At 41.1% G+C, this 19,048-nt stretch overlaps 1 protein-coding gene across 18 annotated transcripts in view; it reads right to left on the reverse strand.

Moving 5' to 3' along the window:
• LOC117561490 (disabled homolog 2-interacting protein-like) overlaps nucleotides 1–19,048 on the reverse strand; it is a 232,662-nt gene that overhangs the window by 34,001 nt on the left and 179,613 nt on the right. For all 18 annotated transcript variants that reach the window (XM_034238951.1, XM_034238947.1, XM_034238950.1 and 15 more), the window contains 3 exons: nucleotides 7,954–8,107; nucleotides 6,757–6,855; nucleotides 1,961–2,515 (listed from right to left, as the gene is read on the reverse strand). In XM_034238951.1, coding sequence (XP_034094842.1) covers nucleotides 1,961–2,515; nucleotides 6,757–6,855; nucleotides 7,954–8,107 — 808 coding nt within the window. The remainder of the gene's footprint in view (nucleotides 1–1,960; nucleotides 2,516–6,756; nucleotides 6,856–7,953; nucleotides 8,108–19,048) is intronic.

Raw genomic sequence — 19,048 nt, forward strand, 5'->3', positions numbered from 1 at the left:
TTGTGTCCGTACTTACGCAGCAGAGGATTTTGAAATGAGGTCTCAGGAATATATGAGTGGTTTATTGGCATTGCCGTGTGCTTGGCCAAACAACACTCCTTTACCCACCAAGGATATATTAACAAAACGTACTGTCTAAATACACATGTCAGACCGCTTCCCAATGTGTAGAATGATGAAAGTCTTTTGAGAGAGGGAGCTGCAGCTCACGGCTCTGACACTTGACATTTCTAAAGCAGCTTTCATTAATGCTTCCTGTTTACGTCAATCCGACTGCTTCTGTTTGCCTATTTCTCAAGAGGCAACAACAGCTCGTCTTTGTATTTACTGCCAGCTAATGAGAAAATGAAGAGGATTTGTTTTTGTTCTTTGTTTTTCTTGAACATAAATGGGATGTATGCGGGTCAATCTCATTACGAGCAACCTTGGATATCTATTGTGTATTAAAGGCAGCTCTAAGGCTGCAAAACGTGAAGGTAAAAACTCAACTCATCATGACTATTTTTGACTGATTTAGTGATTACGATTTGAGGAGTTGATCATTTTGCATCATTTTTCTCAATATCATTAAAAAACATATTTACATGAACATAAGGTGACTTTTTTAAGAGGATCTGTACCAATCAAATACGTTTTTTTTATCCGTTGACTATGATTTGTATGACATATCTTTGCAGCTTCACAAAAAATGGTGTTACAACACATAACTAGCCTTTACAAATATTGTGCTAGTAGTATGTATATATATATCTATATATATATAGATATATATATCTTAGAATATTGCACTAATCCATATATGTAATTTCAATAAAAAGCAGTGATTCATTTTGCAGCACATCCACTAGCTAGCATTGAAGACTTGGAGGGATGAGACAAGTAAAAGTTTTAGAGCTGTGCTGGAAAACTGTGGATTAATTGAAGGTAATTAAGGACATGGCACCTCTCAGGAGACCAGAACAGCCCCCCCCCCTCCATCAGCATCCATCAGTCCTGAGTCTAAACCGGCGGTACAGTGTGGATAGACATCACTTCTTAGGCACTGATCGTTCATCACTCCGCTGAGCTGAGATAAAGTCAGAGAAAGTTTCAAAGCTCTGCTGATGAGATGCTGTCAAATAGAAAACTAAATTGAGGCACAAGCTGTCGCGGCCGACTGAAGAGAGAAGACGAAGCGTCGAGGCCGCAGTGAAGAGAGAAGACGAAGCGTCGAGGCCGCAGTGAAGAAAGCCGACTGAAGAAATATGACTCTAAAAGCAGACAGCTTTTTCAAACAACAGGAGCCTATGTGCTGATAAAAAAAAAGGTCTGTAATAATATATGCTTGGGATCTGAGTGAAATTTGCTGGTTAATTTCAGCTTTCATTTTCTCTATATCCCTTTCTTTATCAGCAGCCAATAAGACAACTTTGCCTCTCATGCCCCATGCTGATGTTATGCAGGGTCAAAAATGCCTGCGTCTGTTTCCCTGCACTCAAAAGGCAAACGCTGTGCTGTTACAATGAAGTCAAATACAGCCATTCGTGCTGGATGTGAGATTATCTGAGCCCAACTGCCTGCTGTCAGGGAGACGTGGCTCCTGCTGTGGCAGACTAATCTCCCTGTGCTTCATTGCTGCAGACAGCGGTGGAAACATTGTGCTTCTGTCCTGCATCGGTATGCCGTGAAGCACTGCGGGGGATACATGTAAGGGATTAGCTTGAGTTAAAAATGTAATACCGGCTGGTGCAGCAAGAGGAAATCACCCGTCTGTCTGCTCTTTGTCTGCTCTGTATTACAGCTTTGGGGGGTCAATAGTTCATAGCATGAGCAGGCGGCGGAGGAATTGCTAACCTCATAATATCTTGTCAGTGCCTCAAAGCAGAATAATGGTTTCATTTTATGTTTTTTTATCTGGTATGTCTCCTTGGAGAGTTCAAACGAGGGTAAAATGGAAATAAATCATATATTGGGTTCTTACCTTAGCCTTGCCGGTGCTCTGCAGGATGTGCACCAGCGCACACGCCATCTCCTCCTTGTTCTTCACGCTAATCCCAGGCTCGAGCACGGAGCACAGCAGCATGTAGTTGTTGGTGGTGTACTCTGCAAACTCCTTGTACATCTCCATGGGAAGGATGTTCATACTCTGATAGCGGGCCTTGATCCTGATCATAGGCCCGGAGGTCTTTCCCTTAGGTGGGTTTGGCAGGCTGACCTGATACCATTTCTCCATAAACTGTCGCCCGGTAACCGCGGCGATGGGGATATTGACGAGTCCAATGTAATTGTTTTTATCTTTCTTTTTCTTCTTGTCTGTGTCTTTGTACAGGTGGGCTGTGATGCTCTTGACAGCTGGCAGGTTGTTGAACTCAAAGTGCTCGCCCCAGAAAACATTGTCAGTCTTGAGTTTGCAGGTGGTGCGGGCGTAGAGAGAGTCGTCGAGACAAAGCTCGCAGAAGTATTTCTTTTTGGCAGGCAGGTCCTTGGCCTCGATGATCCACAGCTTTAACAGGTTCTCCACCCGACGACTGTTGTCCTGTAGAGGAGGAAAGGAAGTCGGTTAGTACGGTTTCTTAACAGTTTAAGCTTATTTTCAGGTTCATATGTATTTTGTGCCTTTTCTGTGGCATGTCTCCATGCTTTAATGTTCAAAAAGCGCTTTATTTTTCTCATACTGCCTGTGCTGCAGAACCTCTTTTCACCCAGTCTGAAAGTGGAAGGCTCTGTTGTGATTGGACAACCGCTTAGAGATGTCCCGCCCATTTCATGTACAATGTGTAGGAGCGAGTGGTAAATAGGTATGCTATACACTACCAACTCCCTCTTGATGGAACACAGGGATTTTATCCTTTGAGACCATTTACATGCACACAAACCTATATTACTAATTACTACACTACAGGGAAGGGAAAAGCCAGGAAAAGCTAAATAGTGCCTCTATAACAGTTTCCAAAAATATCTCCACAGGGAAGTTTATAAGAGAAAAGGTTCAAAATGGCTTCTAGTTGGAGCACATGGCTGAAAGTAACCAACGTTAAAACTAAATAAATCAAATGACCTCAGAAGTTAAATGATAACATACAAATGCGTAATTTCCTTTAACCTTGATGTCGAAGTTTCTCCATTTTAAATGACAGAAACATCTCAGAAAGTACTTGATAATTATAAATATTTGATCTCCCGCATTTTCAATATTTTAGAGAGCAAGAAAATTGTACTCCTACACCATTTCACAGAGTGCTAACCCATTCTTGTGTCACCAATAGATTTGTTGCCAAGAGCAGGGCATATTTTTGAACTATTATTCAGATTGCCTTGAAAATGACCTCTGAAGACGAAGAGAGCGAAAAAGGAGCACATAATTACAACATTAGAGAGAAACACCAGAGCCTTACATAAACACAAGGACGCCAGTGGATTTTGGAAATAAAGGTAGCTATGCTTGAGAAGAATGTAATTAAAATAATTGATGTCACATGTTTCTGTCTCTTCATCCAAATATCAGGTGTTTCTAAACTGTCCAAAATATGCATTAGATGGGAGATAAGTAGAGAGGCTGATCTGTCAAACAATAGGAGGTCAAGTGTTTGGGTTCATCACGCCTCACATCACCAATTAAACGTTGGGTTATTATGTCACACGGAAATGTATTACCAATTAAACACAAGCCTAGAAAGAGGATACTTGTGTTAATAGCCTGTTATCATAATCACCCATAATGATCCTCTTATACACGAGCTAAATTGCTCAGGTTTATCATTTAGAACACATAATCCCATTTACAGTGATTACATCTCTGGTAAAGAGGTGTGGAAAGTCACTGCATCGATTTTTTATTGCCATTGTTATTCCATATTTGAACTATATGAGCATCTTCTTCCTTCTGTCGAGCACCAGCGTAGGAAAATAATCTCTCAGGCGAGGTCCCAGAAACAAATACTGAGCTTCAAACCAGAAACAGGAGGAGTCGTCTGGGTCCTGCATAATGCCCCGTCAGATTCATCTCTGTCGAACAATATGTACTTTATCATTGTAGATCGTTACATATTAAGATGTATAACAAGGAGCAACATTTGCTGTTAGAGTTATTACAATGTTATTTATTTGATACCTTTATTACCCATTAGTGGATGAATAGTCTTGATATTATAAGTGTGTGTACATTGGTGTGTTACCTTGGAGGGCCCCTATTATGCCTTATAACTGTCATATTAGTATTTAGTGCCTCTACAGTGACATGTCTCCATGCTTTAATGTTCTGCCTGTGCTGCAGCACCTCTTTTCACCCTCTGTCTGAAACCAGAGCCCAGTCTGCTCTGATTGGTTAGCTGGCCGGCTATGTTGTGATTGGTCAACCACTTAGAGATTTCTCGCCCCTTAACCTATCAGGTACAATGTGTTGGATTGCTAGCGAATAGATTACGCAGTGATGTCACTATGTTAGGGAAGAGAAACCCCCAAAAACATAACAGGGCCTCTTTAATATTCTCTCCTAGCAGTGCAAAATATGTTTAATCAATTAAATACAACTCTTGAGACTTTCTCATCTCAAAGAATCCCGCTATCTGATTCCAGTTTGTATGCTTGCCAAAAATATTGCATCTAATCCCTCAAAATCATAGAATAATTAAAAAACACAAAGCAAAGGATGATGGATATAAACACCTCCTTGCCAAAAATAGCCGAGGAGAAGGCCTCCAACGTTATTAAAGATCAAATGCAAAGCTTCCAAATATGCTACATTTTATAGAAATGTTGTTTTTAAGACTGCCTGTATTTTTTATTTTATTTAAATCGAGATAATACATCCAAAAAAAAGCTTTTTATTGATCCAAAACTCGACCCAAAGCCGTCTGAATTTCTGACATGTAATTCCCAGCAGCCTCCGCGCACGTGACGTATTAGTGGCCAAACAGTCTCTGGACCAAACATCCCGACTCGGCAGTCTCGGTCACATGTTTTTCGAAAAGAAAACTGAATTAACATGGGTTATTGTTGAGCTTTTTGTTGTACGAACGGTGCGGGATCTGGGAGAGTTTTACATGCATTTCCCAAAGACCAAATCATCCGCAAAAAATGGATTTTTTTTAGTGAATCGTGTTGGATGGCAACCGACAAAATGGAGCAAGTTGTGTTCTGACCACTTCGCGTGTGATGCATACGACGTTGATCCTGCTATCATGAAGTCTGTTGGTGGAGAAACATTAATAGCACGTCGGAGGCTGAAACCCGGAGCCGTCCCCTCCATATTTCAGCACAAGAAACCACTGAAAGAACGAAAGAGCCGGGCGATGCAGAAACGCCAAAGAATTGAGGTAAACAACTTTTGATTAGATTTCAAAGCGCACGGAGCACAGCAGATAACGCAGATAACGGAATTGCAGTTTTATTGCTTATAGAGGTGGGCACCGTTAGATTCTGTGTCTTTACGATCATAAACAATGTGTTGGATGTGGAGCTAGGATAAGTAATAAGGGCGCTAGGAGTGATAGGTTAGCATTTTTCGCTCGGGGCTAATTCACTGTTAGCATTGTAGTTTATCTGCAGCTCATTCATCGCTCCTCCACTCATAACGGAAAATGTCGAACGTCCTACAGTCAGTGATGCAGACTTCTTCTCCCATCTCTTCCTTCACTTTCCCATAGTTGTGGCAGCACTTGTTTTCTCGGCTTGTAGGCATGGTCTGGCCGTTTCCACATCTACACCAATTCTCAGCACCCTCGGCCTCTTCCTCAGATGGCGAACTTGAATCATCGCCATCAGCACTTTCATCGGTGATATCAGGTGACGTTTCCTTGTATTTCCTCTTCGACATCAGAGGCTCGTATAGATATGGTTGGATGTCGACAACATACTCCAGATATTGGGTGGCCTCCGACTCAGAATCAGACATGATAGACGAAACTAAGTTGTACTATCGGCGGAAGCCGCTGTGAGCATTTTTCGCTCGGGGCTAATTCAGAGGCTCACTCAGAGCGCCTGGACTTTATTTTTCTAAACCTCTCTAAAAAGGTCAAATTCCACTTGTTTTGCATCAATCTTGATACAGGGTACTTATTATATGTTATAGTTTGGATTCCTAAAGCTTTTAGTCTATAGTCTACTCAGAATCAGACATGATAGACGAAACTAGTTGTACTATCGGCGGAAGCCGCTGTGATTGATAAGCCAGGTGGAAATATGTTTGGCACATCTGACGTCACGCGCCGCCATCTTGCGGAGGAGCGGCGGAGAAAATAAATCGTCGGACTTGGTGTTGGGGGTTGAACAAAATTAATATTGCGCATTGCCAGACTCATATTATCTCCGATTTTAATACTGCAATATCTTAGATAGTGTTGTAGCTATATGATTTCGATTGTACTGGCAATTATACAAAAAGCTTTGCATTTGATCTTTAAGGATTGTTTTTTTCAAATGAGGGAGATTTACTAGATAATGAAGCTGTGAGAGGAGGACTATTTTCTCGGCTTGATACGTGATGCAACTCTGCTTGTGCCACAGCTGTGTCTGTCATATAATAGATGGTATCAATGCTCAGGAGCAGAGCACGATGTAACCTCTGTGTCCTCTGTGTGCATGCAGGAAGGGCACAGCTGGAGGCCACAGATCAGATTGCGTTGTTGTTGGAGTTACAACACAATTTCAACACCGTGTATCTCACTGTCTTTATGATAACCAATGTTGCAAAGCGTGGTGTGGTATTGGCACACTCGGGCATGAACTTATTAGCGGTGATTGCGGCACGCAGTATCGTCCCACCCGCTTCGTATTTACCTTGTTGGGTTGCACAGCTCTCCTCAGATTCTCCATCCATTTGTCTCTCTCTGCGGATGATCGGCAGGAAAAACATTTGGTTCCTGTGGAGGTGGTGACCTATGGAGAACAAAATGTTTTACTAAACTTAGTCCTTAAATACCACTTTGTCTCAGAGAAGCTTATCAACACAGACACAATGAGGATGACTTGGCAGTGTTGAGGATGACTGAATGTGTGAATGGACGGCGATGGTGGCGTGGCAGACGGGATGATGACTGGATCATTAAAAAACCCACAGTGGGACGCAGAGCGAACAGAAAGGAGTGAGAAAAGAACCAGCGGCGTGATGTAATGAGCAGGATAATGAAGATTAGTGAAGATTCCTGCTCTCTACGGAAGAGAGTGAAGGATTCAAAGTATTCAGTCATTTCCCCCACCCGAGGCCCCCAGCTGCACGTATGCATATATGTGTTTGTGCACACGTGAATCCTACAGTAATTAGAGGTAATTCGTTGGAAATGACTTCAGTCCATTGATGATCATGACGATTCATCAGTTTTCACAAAGCCAGGGACTGAAACAAATGATCGCTGTGCTTCCATTTACTTTCTACAACCAGAAAAATTTAGGCATTTGCTTCTGTTATGCAATGCAGAAAAGCTGTCTGTAAACTGTTCATCAAAAATTGGAGTCTCAATAGAAAGTGAATGTCTTCGCTGGATTTTAAATGATTGTTCCAACAGTGCATATTTTGGCATTTCAAAAATGTAAGGGGGTACGTTTAAATGCCTTTCTGGCTCCTTACCATTACATTTAAGATTTAAAGGCTTTATTGTCATATTCAGAATAAAAGGAACATCTTTATTCCCAGGGTCCTCCAATTGGTCGACATACTTAAAAATACATCGACATAAAATGAAAGAAGACAGTGATATATTACGTAAGGAATACGTAAAAAATGCATATATACAATTAATATTAAAGTGAATAAGCCTGACCAAAATATGTTTCGAGTTGCCTATTTTTTGTACTGAGAATTGTCACTCATAATTGTCAATGGTGATAATAATGGGGATCATTTGAAATAGGATGCCTGAAATAGCAACACCAGATTTAAAACTGTATGTTGGCGCTATAATGAAGTAGAGCCAGAGGTGTGGACGTTCTATAGTATTTGTGTGTACAGTACTGCATGTGTGTGTGAGCCCCCCTCACCTCAAAGCAGTAGTCCTGCCCGAGGATGCTGCTGTGAACAGGCTTGATGGCGACCTCGTCCTCCATGCTTATGTCCAGGGCTTCCACAGCGCTACTGGGGCTGAGCAATGACTCATGGGAGCGAGACTCCTTCAGCCTGGGCATCAGATGCGATCTAAGAGAGACAAAGGAGAAAAAGAGAGAGAGAACTGAGTCACCCTGCGGAGCGTGAGAGGAGGAAGTGACGGCGAGAGAGGGAGCATATGCACGGTGCGTATTAGCGAGCATTCATGGTGAGTGTGAAGGAAGAGAGTGAGAGGATGATGAAGAGGAGCTCCACTCGCCTCAAAGTCAACGAGTTGTCTGCATGACAAGCTTGCACACTTTATCAACACATGTTCACGCACCCACTTCTAAAGTCACTTGCTAATGTGAATACTCATTTGCAACTCAAAACGTCAATGGATGAATGGAAAGCATGTGAGTCAAGTTGCACTGCAAACTCATGCACGCTAAAACAGGAAGCAAGTCACATCATAGATTATCCTTATTAGTCAAGTTTAGGCAGCTTTAATGATGTTATAATGCTTCACAACCAAAAATAACTTGCTATCTGTGTTGTGGGGCTTCATTTAACAAACACACGCCTACACAAACTCACAAACCTGTCAACTGTCCTCCAGTGCATGCTGACAGGAGCTCAGACTGCACTTTAGAAAGTGTTCAATATTCTGACAATGACAACCCTGAAGCTCTTTTCTCGGGCAATTTTCTAGCCAGAGAAGATTAGGAGAAAAGTAAAGAGCTTTCCATTATTTGCTGTGTTTGATGTCGCCCTACTTTCTATGTTTTTAACAGTTTCTGAAGTGCTGTCACCAGGGAAGAGCAAATATGTCTCCTTGCAGGGAATATGTACCTATGACTGTGTATGATCCCTATTGAGTTTGGCCCAACATCTCTAGAAGATAATTAAATCCAGTAATGTGGAAGTAAAGTATATGTCATGAGGTTAAGTTAATGTTGTTTTAAATCACGGAAACAAGATCAGCAGCACTTGGTTTTTAAGGGTGTAAACCGCAAACATTATCATGAAATAATATTATATTGGTTCTTTGTAAACAATAAGACATTACATTGCATTTCATTCGGCTGACGCTTTTATCCAAAGCAACTTAGACATTTAGTTAAATGCTTAGAAAGGTGTGTCATTTGTCAGTGTCATGGGAATTTCAAAGTAAAGGCGTATCTTAAATATGATCATTGACACACCTAGCTCTTGGGGTTTAGTTTAACAGCAACCCATGTTCCAGTGAGCCTCACTTAGCATAACAAGCTAAACAAGCTAGCAGGGGCAGTGAGCAGCGACAGCCAGGCCATACAAACATTAGCCCCCGACACAATCGGGACAAGACGATGGGGTTCATCTCGTGTAATGAGAGAAAACATTCTTTTAATAGTGCCCTCTATTGACGGCTTACACACTAATCCCATGTATGCCTGTGTGTGTGTGTGTGTGTGTGTGTGTGTGTGTGTGTGTGTGTGTGTGTGTGTGTGTGTGTGTGTGCGTACATCTCTTGTGTGGACTATAAAAAAAGAGCAATTCAGGGAAAATGCAGCAGCCTTAATGACAGATTAGCGACCGCCACAGCCCTTTGTACAGTCTGCCGGCTTTGTTGTCAAATCCACTGTCCAATGTGAAGTGGATAATAATCTACACTCCCTCTCCCTTTAATCTCTTCCTCACACACACAGAGGCGCATTTCATCATTTAAAATATAAATAACACGTGTAAACGCCTCAAGGTTTTCATTTGAGAATCTAGCTGTAGGACTTCCTAGCATTTTTCCAAAGCAAAGCAGCTGCAGAGGAAGTGTGTTTGCAGCTATCTCTGCTCTGTGATTGGCTGGCTGGGTACCGGGCAGAATTGAGAGCGAGTAGAGTAAGAGCAGAGGAGGGGAAACAGGGGCTTTCTACTGGGATGTGTTGTTAAGAGACAGAGGGAAGGAAACTTATGTCAGGCGTCCAGAAACCTGCAGGAGAATATTTCTGACTCACAGACTGAGGAGGAACACTTGGCAATGCCACATTACAAAGACTGTCAAACATTTTGTATTAACTTGTAGCATACACACTAAACTCACAGGAAGCATGCAAGTATATTTCCTGTGAAAATGGACTTGATTATGCATCCAGTGTACCTCGCCAAAAGCAATATTCTGCATGTTGAGAGCAAATCATCTTCAAACGACGCATATTTTAATCTGCTATTGTGTTTTTCTCTCAGCATATCATATTAGCACATCAGTGTCAGTAGAAATGGTGGGAGGTTGTGAAAGTATGCATCGATGAATAATAATGCCCCTTGTCAACTTCATGGCACTGTATCAAATTGCTTTGTAATTTACAGCCTATTGTAGTACCCTTTGAAGTAATGACAATGAAGGACTGTCTGTCGTGTGAAATCTGCTCATAACTTCTTTATCACACAGGTTGACACACTGTTGATGTCAGCCTCTGTAAATAACAGCTGGTCGTCTCCTCTATTGGTTCCCTTCCCCCAACATCGTATATATTTGTGGCAAACGTCCTTCTTTGTCCTTGATAATCCTCCATTGCTCTGCCTCCATTTCTATCCTGTCTTTCTCCCATTCAGTGTTTACCTGAGGTGGTGGGTGGGTTAGGGTTTATGTTCGGAGGATTTTTCCAGACTCTATGGTACATATCTTCTTCTTTCACCATTCTGTTTATCTTTCTTGTTTATCTTCCTTCTCCTCTCTTTGCCTTGGTATCCATCCTTTTCTTCAAGGCTCCTTTCAAGGTATCCTATATATTTCAGATGGCTTACAAACTTCCAGTGACTCCTACACACAAACATAGTACTATATAAAGCCCTGTAGTAAAATGCATTATTGAAGAAGTCAAGGCATGAAGAACAACATTTGTAGAGAGCTTGTCAGAATGACTGGAGATGTTGCAGAGAGACTATTCAGCTTTAGCTGTTAGCATTACAGGACGAAATGCTCGTGTGAGAGTGTGTACAACCAAAAAGACACAGGTTATTATTAAAGAGTTCATTTGCAACCTTTTAGGTTAGGTCCAATCAGGGTTGATGGTAAATGAGGTCCATGGAGCTATACAGTATATCCCTCAGTGTGTGCTACATTGACTAAATCAAGTTGAATGCTTCAATGGACTACATATACCATCAACCCTTATTGGACATCTACATAAAAGATTTAAAAATGTTGTCCAAGTTAAGGGAATTCAAATATGTGAATCAGGGCATGTAAGTTGACAGGATTGCATCATTTATGAAGCACAAGCAGCTCTGCACTTCATTTAATGACTGTTTCCACCTAAATTGATTCATTTGTCCCTTTTTATCTACGTGTACCCTGGTGTGTTTTTATTAGGTGATATAGTGATAGAGAGGGAGGTAATATAAATCAAAGTACACTGTCTCGACTCAAAACAAGGTGGTTACAATGAGAAGCGAGTAGCAGCGCAGCATGGAAGCTTAGAGCAGAGGAAGCAGAAGCAGGCACCACAATATCAAAAAGTCTCTTTCTGTTGCCTTTTCTTTTTTGATACCCCAACTTTCAGCCGAGTGTAGAAACTTTTCTGTAAAAATGTTACAGTTGTCTGCCATTTATCCTAGTTTGTATGCACTATGTCTTGTTTTTTTCCTCAGGTGCATCAGTTAGTGTTGCTGAGATACCTGTTACGGTAACAGCCTGACATCTAGCTGCGCTGAGCCCTGCTAGGGTTCAATGGAAACTCAGTTAGGAGTAAGTACAGCGCCTAGTAATGGATTCTGAGTGTGACTGAGCTGCACCCAGTGCGCTTTGTCTCTGCATCCTGTAGAAAGAGTTCATCTGATAGCTTGTCTGGGATCTGATATAGTCTGAAATCACGGGCCCATATAGGCGTCAGAGCACTTAGACTTGTAACACACTGGCTTTCTGGCTCACTCGCTATACCACAAGGGACTATATTTATACTGATATCTCAAGATAGGCTGAATTAAAGTACTTCAAGAACATCACAGCACTTTGAAATGCTTCATCCTGCTAGAGTATGCATTGTTTCACGACATGTACAACAACAGCACAATATGGGAAGTAGAGTTAATCTGCACATGGAAAATAATACCCTTGTTGTCATATGCTTCCACTCACGCTACTGTAATAAGCAACTTGCAAAATGACCCTAATGACCAAAGTCATGGTCATTAACTCCAGTTAAAGCTAGCGTTAAGCAGCCTGATAAGTTTTTTTCTTGCTCACAGTGCTCTTTGTGGTCCAGTGTTTACAAAGCATTTGGCTTTGCTGTTAGACCAGTGTTTACAATAATCAATACACCCTCCATTGGCTCAAAACTGGCACAGCAACTACTTGTTAGTAATGCTCTCTACCAAATATGAATGTTGTGTTCTTTAGACTTAGAGCATAGTGATCTTTTAACATCAATTAGGTTGAGGTTTGAAATAAGTCCAGTGGGCCTCTTCCTGCACTGTATATTATTTAGTTAGGCATGTGTATTAAAAAAATGAATTGTGCACAAAACCATAACAAAATAAACAAACAATAAACAAGTAGAACCAGGCACAGACATAGAGAGCGACACATTATTGTTCTCACAGTTTCTGACAGCTAGCTTTTGTTTCTATGGAGGTATGATGAGCTTATGTCGGTAACATTAAGTGCCTTTCATAGAGAGTTGGGAAAAACTAATTGAGTAGAGAGACATAAAAATGTGTTGCTATGAAACACACTGAATGGTTCAAGTATGAAAATGACGTGAATCATTAGTGTCAATCTGTCACTCTTATGAATTACCATTACATCCTTGTAGGCTAGGAACCAAGCATTATTATTCCCCACCAAGTGTTATTTTATAAAAACTATATACATAAAACAAATGATTGACTAAAAATATAAATCACAATACTGTTACACACATTTAAAATGTGTGTTCATGTCATACAAATTGAGCATGGACTATATTATATTGGTCTACCCAGAAAGAGTTATGTCAGATTCAGAACAGGTGGTTTAAAGGGACTTTGAAGATTGTGGAATTACATTGCAATCAGCAGTAAGCATTGTGTAAGACCTAATCTAGACACATCAAGGTATTTATCGGAAAAAGCTTAGCTCTGTGTTGGCCCAATACCACGATAAGACACCATGTTTTTCCCTCAAACTTAGCACCTATCTTTGTATAACAACAGTTTTATCTACGATGCAAGCTAAGTACTGGCATGAATACAGCCTCTAGGCAAAGGAGAACATTTTGGCATCAGCTCTCGGATAAATTCAATAACAAATAAGCAGTTATGTTGCCTGTGGGATATAACTTTGGCAACCTGTAGATGCTAAACCAGATGAGATGGTTTGTAGCAGAGAGGTTTGACAAGTGGTTTGTAATAATGTACTTGAGATGAGGTTGCAATAGAGTTTTCAGCATATTTTCTATCCCCGTAGAGTCTCGAAAACTACTTCTCACATGTGCTTGGCTTGTGAATGGGGGTCGAATAATAATACAAACAAATGTATCCAGTCAGTAACACCAAGCACTCCGCGAGCACCTGGGCCCTGACTGGAACATCAAAGCAGGAAAACAAATCCCAGTAAACAACGAGACACGAACTGCGTGCACACACAATCGCCCAGTAATTGTTCAAGCTCAATTATGAAACACATGCACTGCGGAGACAGGCAACCGGACAAATAAGCCATTATTCATGCGTGAAGATTCACATAATAAAGTGCCCATTATTCCCACTGCTTTGGCGCTAAGTCAGGGGAAAAGACCACAGGCTGTTTGATGAAACAACTACGTGTCTGTCACACAGCAGAGCACTCCGTCACGGGACCATTTAAACCAATCATTTGCGGTCCGTCTTTTCTCAGTGCTTGACGGAAATAATGAGGCCCCGTCAGCCATAAGAGGAAGTTAAAGTGCCTCGGACAGTCCTTTGTACCATTAGCCATTCAATCTTATTTTTATTATCTCATGTGTACCATCATTTCTGTCTTTTTCTGTTGCTGCTACAACACCTGATTTTCCCTACGGGGATCAATTATGGTCCATCTTATCTTAAATCTTACCCAAATGAATATTAGCTGATTCATGTCTCTATTCGTATAATATTCAGAAATATAAAGGCAGTTGTGTATTGAGGTGGCAGTGGAGAAAACAGTTGTGAGATGGGTAGCCGGAGAACATAGACAAGAAAACAAGCGTCTAGCCAACAGCGAGAGACAGAAAGAAGAGGAGGCAAAGGAAAAGAGACAAGGGGGATCCTGTCAGATGCTGCTGGTGCAGAACGGCAGAATGTGTGAGCTGAACCACTGACATGTGGCTACAGGGCCTTGGAGCCAAAACACCAATCAGGGAGGCTAGAAGAGCCAGTCAACAAGAGCACACCTCATTCGCTGCAGAGAAAGAAAGATCTCTGGAGAGTTTGTGAGTGAATTAAGTGAGCTGGAGACGCAGCAGCTAATGCGAGAAGCCCCACCACCATTCCCTTCGCCAATAGCCCCTGGAGGAACATTTCCCCACATAACATTGAGACTCTCTGTATCAAAAAACCTTTCTGCTCATCCATCCGTGCCCTCTGTGAGTCCTGATTGGCTCTCGTATCGGGCCACATAACAATGACAGCGAAAGAGAAACACAAAAATGTGCATTTAGACAGACGGGCAAGATGAGCGGGCACAGTGACGTCCATGTTGGTCCATATCTGGTGCATTAGTGCTTTGTGACACCTGTGCTGGTTGAGGGCGTCCGCTCTAGACTCTAACTGTGCCAGCGGTCTAATGCACACAAGACAAAAGAGAGAGAGAGAGATTATACTGGGAAGAGAGGAGAGAGGAACACTGCCCTGGGCATCAACAGGGAATACAAACTGAAGCTATGGTGTGACCGCTTTGTGAGGGAAAAACAGTTAGAGCTATAGATGGAAGCACATATTAGCTAAAAGTGTAGAAGGACAAAGACCACCTTTCACTTACAGGAAGCTTTTAAAGGCAAGACAAGAACCACACACACACCCCTTCTCACGTGACACATGCATACTGGAAAGGAGTTAGCATTAGCATTTTCTAATCTCAGCTCTTCTGGAGACTGTTGATGGGGATGCCTGACTCAGAGCACTGGCGGACACGCTGAATTGTGGGAAAGTTTGGCTGGTAAGTGAGATCAGGTGGTTGGGAGAACAACTGTTGGGAGAGCTAACGCAGCCATCGAGCCAGACTGTGACACACACACACACAGGCACAGCTTGATTACAGTGAGAGCGAGTCCCTGCTAGGCTAGGAGGTAATTCAGTGTAACATCTGCTAGGACACTCACTGCGGGAGACGATACGCAGCGCTGAGGAGCTGCTTGGGGTTTGGATATGAGGTCATGTGCTGAGTGAAAGAGAACAGAACAGCTGGCTGCGAATACAACCACTGGACAGAGGAGATCACACTAGCAGCTGCAGGACAGTCAGCCAATTCGCTGTGAAGACTTTCATTTTGGTGGTGATTTTATGACAGTATTTATTCGTGCCAAGCTCTGCAGGATGTGACACATGTGGTACATCCTTCTTACTACTTATTCTTCTACCAGATGAGCTATGAGGGAAATGGTCATTAGATCATATTACGTATGACTGTAACAGTACACATTAGAGTAAGGCAATACTTATAATTTCCTAATAATTCCTAATATAAGAACAGATATACCCTTATATTTTAAGTGACAATGACACTAAAGTGATGTTATATTATGAGTGTACCAGAGTGTAATGATATTTGCCTTAACAAGCTTAGTCATTACATTCAATTGGCTAAAGATGTTTCATCAAAATTCTCAATGAGTAAACGCAATAGCTAACCCTACAATACTGTCACAATATTGATATTAAGCTATTTGGTCAAAAATAATGGGATATTTGATTTCTTCAAATGACTTAGCTCTAGTACATGTAATCATATCAAAACATATAGTACAGAATGTTTGGTTAGCTATGCCATTGTTGTTATGGGACCTCATTTTAGAGATTTTACTCCTGGATAGCAGGTTGTATCCAGAACGTTTTGGCAGTGCACCAATTAGCTGTCAGCTGTATCATGCTAGTCGGTTTAGCCCCCCAGTTAGCCAGATTAATTAAGCTCAATGGACAATATGGATACACTACACACATTAGTTTACAATGTCTCTTGAATGTGTCAATAAGCAGAATGAGACCCAATCAAAGGGAAGGTGAGTCCTTCACAGCATGCAAGCAGCCTCCTATACCGTGGATTCAGAGTGTCAGAGTAATAATTTATGCTTTGATGCTATCGTAATTAGATTTATATTTTGTTTCAGCATGTACATTTTAGTCAATTTTCTGCCTTGCCTAAATCAGAGCAAGCTTCATCACTGTTCAGTAATTGATCAACATGTCTGAGTTTAAGATGGAGCATAACTGGCGTTTATTTATTTGTGTTCATTCCTTTTCCTTACTGCAAATATGCTAGAATTTGTGCCCTAACCGTTGTAGTAATAATTACGGCAAATGAGCCTCTATTGAATGCTTACGTGTTTGTCATTCGTTGTCCTTGTGGAACCGAAGACATGTGAACAATGGTCTCTGTTGCATTGAAGGGAATGTGTATGTGCTGGTGTTTGTCTTCAACTCACAATAATTACATTCAGGGGGCCGATAGGAACGCTAAAACACTGCAATGACAGATAATGCATAATAAGGTCAAAGGTCGGACTAATGAGTAACTCCTTCAGTAGCAGCTATTGTCAGAGGACAAAGGTCAAATGTCAGTCTAATGACTAACGGCTTTCCGGGAACTCACCAATGTGTTATTAGCGGAATATTGATTCAGACATTGTCCATTGTGGGACATGTTGGGGAAAATCCAATCATGATGGAATATGGCTGGACTACAATACACACATACAAGTCGTTTATTTTGTAACAACCCTGTGGGATACTCTGCCTCATGATTTTGTGTCTCTGGCAAAGTATGACTATTCACACACACACACACACACACACACACACACACACACACACACACACACACACACCACACACACACACACACACACACACACACACACACACACACACACACACACACACACACACACACACACACACGGTATCTTCCAGGGAATCCCCAAAGACACTGCCAAATATGAAGTAGACTAGTATGATTGTGAATGATTAATCAGTGCACCAATGTCTTCTATAAATGGGTTTGCCTTTATAAAACTGTCACATAATAATGACTCATATGATAAATAACTGAACATGACATAAAGTATTTTCTAAGCAAGGAAATATAAAAAGAAAAAACTAAAATACACCTAGGGAAAAGCTTTTTTCGTGGGGTGGTGGCGATGTCCATAGGGATTGGCTTGGGAACCGAAAGGTCACCGGTTCAAGTCCCCGAAAGACCAAGTGCTACCGAGGTGTCCCTGAGCATGGCTAGGTTCCCTACACTGCTCCCCGGGCGCCATACATAATGGCAGCCCACTGCTCCAGATGCAGAATGTACATTTCCCCTCTGTGGGACGATTAAGGGTATATAACATTTTAAAAAAGAAATCACAATTCATGACATCATTTTTAGAGCTATATTCCATTATCTATATATATATATTTTTCTTGATCTGAGCAAATTCATCCATCATCTTTTCCTCTCCGTCATATCCCTAACATAATTTCATTAATACAATTAAATATTTGAGTTGTTCTCAATCAGACTAGGTCAGCATATATATGTTAGTTTATATCCTCCGGAGCAACAGGAACATTGACAGACTGCCTTATGCATGTTGTTTGTTTAACTTGCACTATCAATACATTGAGTGTGAGGTCTGATGAAGTCACAGGCTAGGAATGGATTATTTCATAAGCACGCAAAATGAAATGAACCAAAATCAATACAATGTACCAATCTATTGATATTTGCTTTTTTCTATATATATTATTTATAATTATAATGTATGCCACACAATGCATGTCATAAACCCCAGGAGCAAAACTAATGTTGAACAATATTTGAAAATGTGAGTAAATGACCAGGAATACGGTAAATGTGTCTTTAAATTAGAAGTTATAACTAACTAATTAGAAGTTATAGATAATTTATAGTCATACAGCATTCATTTAAACTACGAGGTGTTCAATCAGCCTTGAATTCATTGGATACCTGATTTTCAGCAATGTGTGCTGGGTGATGGCTGTTTGTGATAATTATAGGCTGCTTTAAAAACCAGCCAAATCAGTCCACTTTGCCAACAAATAACCTTTGCAGGTCAGGACTGATTAATTATTTCAAACTATAGAAAGCAACACGCTTCGCAAAAGAAAGGTATTTTTCGTTTCATTTTGTAATTCAAATTACCTTTAGCCACTCAGCACAGTCATTATTCCGCACTTAAATATCACAGCAGAGAGAAGAGAGGGGGGGCAGTGGTAGAAGACGGAGGCAAACATAATATACTTATCACCATAAGCGAGGGGAAAGTGAAAACACTGGCCAATTAACTGACTTATTATCTGGCCACGGGCCATCCAGAGATCCTTAATGTTAAAGACTGAGGGCTGTCAGAGCGGGCTCAGAGACTGGCCTTCATAATTAGAACCTGTCTTAACTAGAGAGGAGAAAAGATCATTTTCTCACATGAATCGGAGAAGTATTCTACTGTCCAAAGCCATTTTTCTGTAGATGTCATACAACTATACACAATAAAGCATGCCCACACCAATATACATCTTTTGCAGTGTGAGTTTACCATTTGCTTTATGTTTTTGCTCAGTAGCCACCAGTATTGATTCTGTCATTAAAACTGTTGTAATATAGACAGCTATTCTCCATTTGCTATTACTAAAAGCTATTGAAGACAAAACAGTCATACATCAGCTGGTATGACTCAGCTGAAAGAATACTAAAGGCACGTGAAGGTCATGGAAACAGTGTTTGCATCTGTGCTCATGAGCTAAATAGCCTGATGTATAGGCTAGCATGATACTGCTGTTTGTTTGTAAGGCAAAGACAGACCAAAATCCCATACAAACAAAAACATTATCTTCATTCCATTTTTCACTACCAAC

Source organism: Gymnodraco acuticeps, unplaced genomic scaffold, assembly GCF_902827175.1.
Source record: "Gymnodraco acuticeps unplaced genomic scaffold, fGymAcu1.1, whole genome shotgun sequence".
NCBI lineage: Eukaryota > Metazoa > Chordata > Actinopteri > Perciformes > Bathydraconidae > Gymnodraco > Gymnodraco acuticeps.